Source organism: Cupressus sempervirens, chromosome 8 (genome assembly GCF_028749045.1).
Source record: "Cupressus sempervirens isolate cs-2001-9-10 chromosome 8, ASM2874904v1, whole genome shotgun sequence".
Taxonomy (NCBI): Eukaryota; Viridiplantae; Streptophyta; class Pinopsida; order Cupressales; family Cupressaceae; genus Cupressus; species Cupressus sempervirens.
In genome coordinates, this window is record NC_143125.1 from 666,031,660 (window position 1) to 666,043,724 (window position 12,065).

Below are 12,065 nucleotides of genomic sequence, written 5' to 3' on the forward strand. Positions count from 1 at the left end.
ATAGTGAGGAGTGCTCATCATTCTCTTTCGATCCACATGTTGAGGATTTGGTTATGCATTGATGTGGATAGGCTTCAGGATCATACCATCCTTCATGGTATGGGTTTACGCCATCTTTAGGGGATAGCGTTGTTGCAATTTAGCAAGAGGCTACATGTGGAGTCAGGACATCCATTGTGGTTTCGCAGAGGATGGGTATCTTGGTTATACTACACACACCCTTGGGAGTTCCTTTCCCTACATTTTTTGTTGAATTTCACACTCATGTGGGATTGGTAGAGTGTATGGGGAGGTTTGGTTTATTAGATGTTGCCAGATATCCTTATTTTTCTTGTGATGGATGCATGCGAGCCTCGTCTATATTGGGATCCAGGTGGAGACATGGTTAGCATTGCAGGTTGGATGGGTTCCAATGGATTGTTTCACTTTCTATAGCATGATTATGTCAGAATCATGTTGGCACAATTGATGTCGTGGGTTATTTACCTTGGCTGACATGGATTCAAGATTTGGGATCTTGACATACTTTATCAGACACTTTTCTAGTGTGTTTTGGGATCCTTTATGTGCATCAGGATTCTAGCTTGGAATTGCTAAGGAGTTTTGTAGTATGTACATGGTGTGGTTTATTTGCAGTTTAATTTATGATTATTATGTACAAGATTTGGTTTGATGCACAATTTCAGAGCGCAGAGTTTGGATAGACAGATTGTTGTCACTTCTATGCAGTGTTGGTTATTTTGATGCTTCAATAGTTGTGTTTCAATGTGGGATATTTCCTAGTTTTCCTTTGGATTTCCAGTTCAGTAGAGTTTCCTTGCAGTGGAGATTGCTTGGGGACAAGCAATTTTAGGGAGGGAAAAATGTATGTCCCCATTTTTTATTTGCATCAGAGTTAATGGATTTAACCTATCATTGGGTTCTTGTAGGTTGATACTGGTGACTAGAGGACCTTGTTGTGTAGTTAGTCAACTCTCTAGTGGCCAGTTGCGAGTTTTGGCACTGTTGAAGGACTTACTCTTTATAATAAGTCAACAAATGATTCCAATGAGCTCAGATGATTTAGAGGAGTTATGCGATGCTTTTAGATGTTATATATGACTTTTGGTTTGGGCTTCAAGATTCTTGGAGGGAGCATCTATATTTAGTAAGTCACCCAATTAGGATTATTCATCATCTTTTGTAGTGGCTACGCTATTGGCTGAAATTTCTTTTCCCACCCAACCTAGTTCTCACCCACGGTTTTGAAGTCTATACAGATGACACACAATCTAGGCCAACAAGAAGTCCTCTTAAATATTGACATTTATAACAACGCACTCAACACATATTCAAATAACAGTATGATATTTCTTCAATAATTAAATGTATCTCCACAAACTAGAGCAATTACAATGTGAGCACAAACTGGATGCACATTACCTTGCCTCTGGCTTGTCTAGTTCTAGAAATGCAAAAAGGGATTCACGAGGCTTTGTTAGCACTAGTGTGTCGAGGCATTCATAGATGAAATTATGTCTAATTGTGAGGGAGTTGTTCGTGGATACAGTTCACCGGCTCGTTTCGATTGTTTCTTTCCCACTTGCAAACTCCTGTCAATTCTTGCCCACCGCAAAAGGATCTTTAAAGCTCTGTGTTGACACCTCGTGCAAGGTTATATCTGCTTCACGATTTTCGTGCAAATTGTTCTAGGAATACAACAAAACTCTGTTACTGCCCTTTGTAATAACTCCCTTTCAACACCATTTACCCCCTCAATCCCTTGGTTTGCTGTCAAGCCTTAGAAACCATGGTTCTCCTTGCCATTGAATATGCAGTCAACTCCCGTCAGTACTTGCACAGTTTGTATCCAACCTTGTTTTCACGTCTCGACAGCGAGAAGGTTATTATCTTGATTGGGTTCCAACGCCTTCCTGGGGGCTATGTGTATCACCGAAGAAGCTAACTTGGCCAAGCTCTGGTATACAGAGGTCGTGCCAACATTCAAACTCGGTGGTTTCCAACTTCCAACTTCTTGCCAAAAAACTCTCCGCTGGAATGTCTGCATTTTTTCCCACCATCCTTCTTGTTATCCTAGCCACTGCATCGAAAACAATACTGAAACTATTTGAAATTTTGGCTATTTTGGGGATTTGTCATAGTCTTGAAAACAACACTACTGGTGAATACCTATAGTATTCTTTGTCGAAACTTTGCAATAACATAAAATCATTCCTCCCTATTGTTTCCAGTCTCCCCACCATTCAAATAGACTCCTGGGGGTATTGCTTGATTGTTTGTATTCCTTCTACCACGTTGTTGGTATAATTGGAGCACTTGGAGTGCTTGTTATAGTAGCTGACTTTAGTACTTCATAGGCAATGTGGACATGTCCAGGTGTCACTCCAAATGGGGAATCATCCGACCTGCCTCTTGTTTATTTCCCTCAACTTTCTTAATTGATTTGTCTCCTTATAGATTTGCTTTATTGCGATATTGCATTTTAAATCAACTTATTAAGTGCAAAGAAAGGAGGTAAAGAACACTTAATAGTTCTCCCTATCTGGCTCGAAGCTTATGAGGGGACATTACATTTTTTATCGTCGGGATCACTCTTGTGTTATCATGTTTTTGAATCCGGTGTTGTTAGGCTATTTTTGCAAGTTGGGTACACTATTGGTTATAATATAATTATATTTACTAAGGTTGTAATTTCAATTGAAATTGTTTAATGGGCACCTTAGTGTTGTAGCTTGTTGGAATCAAGATGAAAAGTTTTAAATCATGGGGCTCATGAAACATGAATCTTGTGTGTCGAGATACCCGTATATCGGTGAAAAGGTTAATTTTTGAGTAATGGGGGAATTTACTTAATAATGTGACATTTTATTTGTCAACTTGAAATTATAACATAAAGTTGCTTTATGAGAAATGAAATGAAAGTAAATTAAAGGAGAAATTAAATATATTAAAGGGGGTTTCAGATATCATTTAATCTATTATGGATGCATTTTGTTATTATTTGCTGATTTGGTGTGGAATTGAGGGTTTCATCTTTTTTTTCAGTCAACAAGAATTGAGAATTCTTATTAGCATTTGCACTTTGAATTGCTGTTTAGTCAGCCAGTGAAGTGTGCTGGAGGCAGTTTAATTCACAACCATCATTTGAGCTTATGTGGTGATCAATTTTTGAGGAAGTTGTTTTTTTGTTTAAGCACTTAATAGCAAAGTGTTCAGGATGATTTGGATGTAGATTGCAGCCCTTAGAGGTCTGCGTTTGAAATTATAGACAATTGCCAATCATCTACATGCAGCAGGCAAGGTTTAGAGGGTTTGGCAAATAGTTTAGACCATAGTTCCAAGAATCACGGCGATTCATGCGATTCACGCGATTCGGCGATTCGATTCAAGCCAAACGATTTTTTGTGAATCAGTGAATCGAATCAGCGATAAAGGGTTTATGAAATAAGTTACTCACTAAAATTCAAGGGTTTTTTAAATTTTCCGATTCATGGCCGATTCACGATTTGATTCGGCCTTGCCGATTCCGATCCGATTCCGATTCTTGTTACTTTGGTTTAGAGATCTTACTTAGCAAACTCAAGGTGGTGTGATTGGATGCCAGGTTCCTAATTAGTCGCAATTTAATTTCAGAATTTAATAAATAATTTCCTCATGCATTGTATATGATTTCTCTCAATAGTAAAAGCATTTGGTTCAATTCTTTGAAATTAGTTCATAGTTTCCTCGGAAATTAGTTCATAATTTCCTTTATATGCATAGTTATTATCTTGCCTGACAACATTTTTTTAAAATTCAAGGAAATGCTTATTTATAAAAAAAAGCAGTTAGTAGTTTGACAAAGGTAGGACCTAGAGAGAGTTCTTACAGTGGTTTTCCGCCAGCTTGTGGGGTTGATGAGTAATCAACACTCTATTTTTTTCAGTTATGGATAAATAAAGAAGACTAGTAAACATGGAAACCAATTTCATAGCATGGCTAATCTGAGGAAGCAAACAAATGCCATGATGGAAGGAATAGAAAAGCTTAGCCAAAATCAGGAAAGGAGGAATGGCATGGCTATTTTGAGGAAGCAAACAAATGCCATGATGGAAAGAATGGAAAAGCTTAGACAAAATCAGGAAAGGAGGAATGCTTTGCTTTCAATTCTGTCAACAATAGACAATACAACAAGGTATATGGCTTCCATTTTTAGAAAGTCTATCTCATAGAGAAAACAAGAAGAGATTTAGCAGGATTGTACAGGTGTAGCTTCATTAGCCAACAATCATTAGGTAGTGGGCTTTTTCTCAATGAGGCAGTTAGTAATCCTTATATGTGTGATGTTGGAGGCTCTTTTTGGGAGCATGTGGTTATGACAAATTTGCTCGCGTATAGTTGCATCGAGTCCCAACATTTACATGAGACAGGAGCTAGTAACCAAGAAAATGCTGATGACATGATAGCTACCATTGATGGCAGCATTACATCGATTGGTAGTAATGAAAATGTTAGTCATACAAGGTCTGATTTTCATAACAACAATCTTATTTTTGAGCCTATTGATGGTTTTGATGATAGGGTGAGTGTGGAGAATGTTGTTGGTATCCTTATGAGTTGACTCAAATGACAAGTGTGTTAGTTTTGACAATTACATGGAAAATATGAGTTCTAATAGCTCTACACAAATGCACCACTGCACCGGTAGGAATCTTGATTCGATGTAGAAATCTTATGTCGTTGATTCAGTCTGTAGTATTACGTCTATGATACATCTATCATTTCATTTACGATCTAGTCATTGATTTTTATGGCAATAATTATAATGATGAGCCTATGTAGGAAATAACAACTTTTCCATGTGTAGGTGATGGTTGCACGGAGCTCCCTAGTTTTGATACTTAGGATTTTGGTGTTAGAAATGAGTTATATGATGTAGATTCATGCCATAATGGTTCTGATTTTCATGACAGCAGTGAGTCATGCTTGCACCAACATGAGATGATAGAGATTTTACAGGGAAAGATATTGATATTGCTAATGTGGACTATTGAAGTTATCAATGAGGATGACCTATTTTGTAGTGAGTCTAATTTGTCATATCAGATTATAGAAAATGGTTCGTAAGATTCATTTGTTAATGATAGGTTTGAGGAGATTAATGTAGTGACAACTTTTACTAGTTCAGATAAGTCATTTGTTGAGGTCAGTAGTACTACCTCAATTGTTGATGTGCATGTAGATGATGGCATACATGATGCTACTTGTCATGAGGTGAACGATGATACAATTCCATTTCACAATGCAAATTGTGGGTCAGAGAGCTTACATGGGAGCTAGGGTATTCAGAGACATCTAGTGACCAAGTAGTTGAAGGTGAGTGATAGTCAGATTGCTAAAACCCTAGACCATTATTATGTTGCCTATCATATTTTAGCTATATTTGATTGGGGTGCTTCTATGTCGAATGAGCACAGTGGTATTGACTTTTCCTTGACAGAGATGCATTCACTACAAGAAGCTGTGAGAATCATGAAACATAATTACTTATAGTTATTAGCCAACATGGTTTACCTTCTCGAGTGGGGTGAGGAAGAGGAGGGAGTTGATCTCGCTCATGAGCTTGAGGCAACTTCTAAGATACGAAGAGCACCCAGTTGGCTCTTTAAGAGTCACAGGTATAGTTCGAGGAAGTTGCTGTGGAGTTGAGCTGAGTACAAACTTTACTAGTTGTAGATTTAGTTCAACTCGCTACTATGGCAGTTGGTGATGAGTTGATACCTACAGGTTGTGATGATGGTTCTAGTGAGGAGGTGGCTGCATCCATCCCAAATTTACGTGTAGTGGACTCGGTTGGGAGTTGCAGAGAGCCTCTTATTGTATCAGGTCCTCATAAACATATAAGCTCCCAAGGTATCCAATTGACAAGATGGTCTTGCTAAAGGGCACCATGCAACTGATAGTTTATGACAAAATTTAGAAGCTGAATACAAAGTTGGGACTTGAATTGCTAATCAACATAGTAGATGATGCTAAGATGTGTTCTTGTTTACATGTAGTCGAAAAATCAAGGAGCTACATATCTATTGTTTGTCACTTTTCTAGTAGGAATGGATTATGATCGATATAAAAATATCATATTTTTTGTGGGTTTGAAATATCAACACAAGGTGCACCTTGAGGAATTTTGGGTCAATGTTGTGGATGCTAATAAAATTAAAAGGAGAATGTATTCCAAATTGCCATTGAGCCTGGTTAGAGCGTGCAAAATCATATAAATCTCGAATCATTTGATCTAGTCTAGATTTGACATGGAAAGAAAAAAGACTTTAAGCCATATGATTGGTTTAGGAAGGAAGCACTAGACATTGATTCAATATTTGATTAGTTATGAATTTCACAAAATGGTGGGTTTAGCATTAGATCATAAGTTGAGAGTGTCTAAGAAAAGCTTAACATACGAGTTGATGGGATATCAACCATTCCAGGATAATAGACCAAGACAACCCTTAGAAGTGAGAATTAAAGAGGGTGAAGTTCTATGAGAGTTCTCAACAAGTTAAATGAAAGAGTATTTTTTGAGAGGTGTAGCCGAAAAGTATTATCAATACTCATTTGAAGAACCCCAACAAAAGAACCAAAGATCAAGAACAACTCATCTCCTAGTCAGACTCCAAGATTGTAGGAGATTAACCCTTTCACAAGGGAAGAGGTAGAAACGAGTAGAGGAAGGATGCCACAATAAGATGAGATGAATGAGCCAATGCTGGGCAGAGAAAAAAAACATCAATTCTTTTCAAGAATTTGTCCAAGGAAGAGATAGAGAACAAGGGGCTGCTGCCTAAGAGAGCCATGGGGTCATATTAGAACAAGAGTAATTGTTAGTCCATGATCAATTTGCCATCGTCTTGGACTGGTTTAGGCAAAGGCTGCAAAAATGTGACAAGAAAGAATTTTGACCTGACATTTGATTTACAAGAGATTTTGAATTGAGTCAATTGAACAAGAGGGAAAGGCAAGCCCAAAAGGTTTGCAAAGTTTATTAGAGGTAAATATTGATCCCGAACTTCACATTTCATTTACTTATAGTTGATAAATTAAAGAATTAGAGTACTATAGATGAGTACAACATGACGTAGGTGATCTGGGACATGCCTCTGAAGAGCGGGTTATTAGAATTTGACGATTTTGTGCAAACATTGAAAAAAAGATGAGGAAGATGGAAGATAAATATAAAAAACTGCAAAGTGAGAACATGGCCCTGTGTGAATATCTTAATAGTTTATTCCACCATGTGAGGAAAGAAAGTCAAGCCCTTGTTCCTCCTAGAGTTCTTCCAACCGAGTTGGTGGAAGGTATTTAGAGAATCAGGCAGATTTTTCAAAATGCAGAAACTTGGATTCAAAGCACCTAGAGGGAGGCATACAAATTTGTTGAAGACTTGGTGTAGATATATGAAGGGGCATTGACCATCCTTTTTAAGATACAATGCATAGATGAGTTGGGTGATGGTGCGTATATTTATTAGGATCAAGTAATCTCACTAATGAAGACTTCCAAACAGATGTTGGTTGATGGTGGAATGATCAGGGAAGGAGAAGTGTATGATTTTATTTGTTTGTATAGCCGAATAATTATGCAAAAGGAGATGTTTGAGTATTTCAATGAGAAATCCGCTCAATTGAGGAAGGTTGTCAAAAATATTCAGCAAGGAATCTCTATCACAGTTCCGACCTTGTTATTGTTAATATTGATTGAAAATGATACAATTGTAGACAACCTAAGAAGTAAATTGGAGTTCTTTCAGTGGAATTGCTTCACAGAGGTTGAATTTGACAACTTTTACATTTTCTCAAATGTCATGTATGCAACCCATGATGCATAGCTGGATTAGTATAATAATGAACATTACCAAAACAATAGCATCAATTACTAAATTTAACAATTTTGCACATTAAAACACAATAACACACTATTTTACACGGAAATTCGAATGGGAGAAAGCTACAGCAAATATGCTTTTATATAATTCTTTCAAGACTTTTTAGTATGCACCAAACCCTAAGTTTATGAGCACCAACTCCCCCAATTTGTAGGCACAGACCTACAGGAGGCACCAACCCCTAAAAGCAAAGCACCAACTTCACTTAAATCTGAAATTCCACGTTGACAATGTTGCCATCTCAACTGATTATGGATTCACTATGTTGGCACAAATTCTGATTACAAACTTACTTCACGAATTTGCTGCAACTCTGATCAATGAATGGATATAATTCTGATAATATTATCCGCAAATTCTACCCATATATCCGCAATTAGGCTTCACAGTCTTGTCATAAATCTATGATTGATCATAGAAACTCTCCTTGTCTGATTTATATTTTCAGCATTAATCCTCCATATGTACTTCACACATATTTCCTGAATTTCGTGTGTATTTTGTTTCATAATTATTCATGGTTGTTTCTATTTTCGTCTATAGTTCACGATTATTTCATAATAGAAATATTGTCTTTGTAAATCTATATAAGGAGCTTTCATCTCCTCTGTTTAGTACAATATCAATTTACCATAATGTGATATTTGAATGTGTCAATGGGATTTCATAAAATTTGGCAATTTTACTTACAAAAATTCGAACCTCTTTTGATCTGGAATTTTTTCCAGAAATTTGTTTTTTATTTAAAAAAAATAAAAAAAATCATTGGAGGTATCTTATAAAAATTTGTGATTCATCTTCAAAGGGCTGCTCAAAATTGCGAGAATAGCTGTTCGCCGATATTCTTAGCTGGCATTCTTAGTTACCACTTATTTCTTAATTGCACAAGTTTGAGAAGGTTGTGTGGTAATTTTCTTTGATGACCTGATCCTTTAGAAGATCACTATTCATGTTAGGAGTGATCTTTAATCGTATTCTTTGCAATGTTAATTATTGCACTTTTACCATCAAATGCCTTGCTTTTTTAATATAGTCACTGCTCAAATAAATTAATCATTTTATTAGATTGCTGTCTGTGTCCGTGTTATCTCCATATTATATTCTCATCGACCTTCTTTGTCCATTATAAATATTGAAGATCATTTACAAATCTTGTGCTCATTCAAGCAACAACATGAGACTTACAAGGTTATTCGAGCTTCTTATGAGAAACCACATTAGAAGCAACAATTGGAAGACCAAGAGTCACAACTTAGAATCTACCTTTTTACAATGAGACAAATATAACCAATGGAAGACCAAGAGTCTCAACTTAGAATCCCACAAAGATTTCCCTCTTGGGATTTGAACTAGGGTCTACACGATAAGATCTCATTGCTTCAACCACTTAAGCTAAAACCCTTGGATCTGCTTTGTCCATATTATATTTGCTACTCTATAATATATGTCACTGAAAATAGTTGACACTGCATAAGAAGTCACCAACATTTGAATCGATGTTTTACTCTTAACAGTGTCGTCATTTATGAAGTCACCATTCATTAAAGCACATATGCTTTTATTATAATGATTAATTGCTTCTGAGATTATAATCTGTGCTGCTTTTGATAAATTTGTTTTTACTAATTTGCTCAATGACTGATCTTGGATGATTTTTGTGGTCATCACAAAATTCAGATTCAACCTTTTAATTCCATTGCCCAGCTCTGTTTCATCTTTCTTTCACAGAGTCATAATACCGCCATGTTTATTTAAAGTCGATGTTGTGTATATATTGATCTTATGTTATTTACTTTGACATACAATTGCTGATGAAATCGATCATATAAAGCTTATGTGGCATATGCTGATAGAGTAATCACTTGTCTCGTCTTTCCTTGCAGATACAATTGTTGTCATACTTTGTTCGCTGTTATTCATACTATATTTGAATGTTATTTCCTTTGCAAATAACAAAGCTTTTCTTCATACTGGTTGGATCATTATCATTTTTGAATGTCATTTTCTTTTGGAAATAAAGCTTTTCTTCGTACTGATTGGATCAGGATCGTGATATTGTTTAAACACAAAATCTGCCCAACAGTATTATCCACTTGATCTATCACTAGACCAACAGTATTATCCTTAAAAACACCCAAAATTTATTGTTAAATAGATGTCTTGTTATATGCTTCTCTCTAAGAGTTGTGCTTCTCTCATTAACCATTACTCATAAATATCTCTACTATGATTCCTTAAATATCAACTATACTACTTATAATAATGATCTTGCTTATGTACCTTGAGATTAATGACAGTAGTTCATCTCACCTTTAATATCAATGACAACTTGTCTATGGTAATGTCTCACCTTCTTGACACTAATGACAGCAGTCCAATACTCGTAGTTTTTGTTACATATATAACTTGAAATCTTTAATTATTTGGACAAATAAGTAATCAGAGTCACAGAAATAGGGCATAAATTTCCCTTTTGCATTTGGTGTCATTTCTGATTTATTTTTTAAATTCTTGTTTACTTTAAAAGATTTTAATAAATTTGGAAGAAAGGAATGTTCTCTTTAGAAGCTTGTAGATAATTTTTGATATTGATAATTTCTGAGTTGTACATGTAGGGTATACCTATTAAGGAACAAAATCATGTGCCTAAATCCTTGATTATTATGGTAAGCTCACCTGCCAGTTGTCATAATCAAGTGATATATGTGGTATTCATTCCCTATGTACTGGGCCGGGAGGTTGGGGGGAGTGGGGTGGGGTGTAAATGAAGTCAGAGTTGTCAGTTATGTGTGAGTATGTTGAAGATTGTGTAAAATAGAGTTATGAATAATGAATACATTTTTTTTTTTGATAGGTAATCGGTTGAAGCCTTGATTATTTATTATTCATTCATCATTATTGTTAAGATTAATTATTATTATGTGTTAGTCGCGAGTAGATTCGAACCCAAGACCTCCCTAATGAGAGGCTCGCAATTTACCGATGCGTTGTAGGCTCTTGCCTATGAATACTGAAGACATTACAGTGAGTCTACTATAATGCGATTTATCTATGCTATGTTTGTTTCTGTGTATCATTGTTCACGTTGTCTGTCAAATAGTCACTTGACAGCTGTTTGTTCTGAAGAAACTATGTAATGTGGAATTGCTTTAGCTATGCATTCATGACATTGCAACCATGGATCATTTCTTTTAAGGTAATCTGCTATACTTATTGAGAATTGAAAAAACAGCACAGCTTACACCAAATTGAAATCAGATATGGAAGTCTATTTTTGCTTGAACAAATTCCATAGTGGAGTCACAATGTTATTTTGGTTCTTTTTATTGAAATATTTGATTCTTTCAGAAAAAGTAAGTTACCTCTTCTGGTGCAGTTTCAATTTATACAGTTCAAGTGTTTTCTGTAATTTTTGAAATATCATTTTTTGTGACACAGGAGGCATTTTACTGCTCGAGGTCAATCGTTTGTTGAGAGCTGGAGGCTATTTTGCCTGGGCAGCCCAGCCAGTGTACAAACATGAGGCAATTCAACAAGAGGCTTGGAAAGGTACAGTAATTGGAGGAGAAAAACTTTCAGTGAAGTTTTGTATTATGAACTACAGTATATTTTGAGTCAGTACTATCAATGGTTGTCTTTTGCACACAAGTTATGTTTAAATTTGAATCTTAAGTTTAGTTGAAGAGGCACATTTTTTCATTTTCTTTTTTGGTTTAAGCACTAAGCTAGTTGTGATACAAAACTTACAATGCTTTTTTTTAAAATTGGTAAAAGCGGATTAAAGGGGACCCATTTTTATTGAATTAAACCTGGGATTTTGAAGTTAGCCTGAACCAAGAATGGCTACAACTGGGATCCACCTCCCATCAAAACAAAGGCACCCAGGTGCAGTGACCTATTAGTAGGTCATGAAATTCATTTATACCTATTTGTTCCGTCTTTAGCCCATGATTGAAGGAGCTTATGGAAAAATCATTCTGTCTTTAATTTCTTATTTCTCATTCCCTTCATTGCTTTGCAACCCTCCTTCAACTCTACAGGCTCCTGCTGCATCTCAGTGAATCGTTCCAAAGAAAGCCTCCCTCCCCCAACTAAGTTCTGGAAGGATCTATTTGTTTCTTCTCCTGTCGCACTAGAGCATCAG

At 36.0% G+C, this 12,065-nt stretch overlaps 1 protein-coding gene across 2 annotated transcripts in view; it reads left to right on the plus strand.

Moving 5' to 3' along the window:
• LOC149544213 (putative methyltransferase PMT12) overlaps positions 1 to 12,065 on the plus strand; it is a 74,727-nt gene that overhangs the window by 29,711 nt on the left and 32,951 nt on the right. For both annotated transcript variants that reach the window (XM_089798727.1, XM_089798728.1), the window contains exon 4: positions 11,360 to 11,470. In XM_089798727.1, coding sequence (XP_089654853.1) covers positions 11,360 to 11,470 — 111 coding nt within the window. The remainder of the gene's footprint in view (positions 1 to 11,359; positions 11,471 to 12,065) is intronic.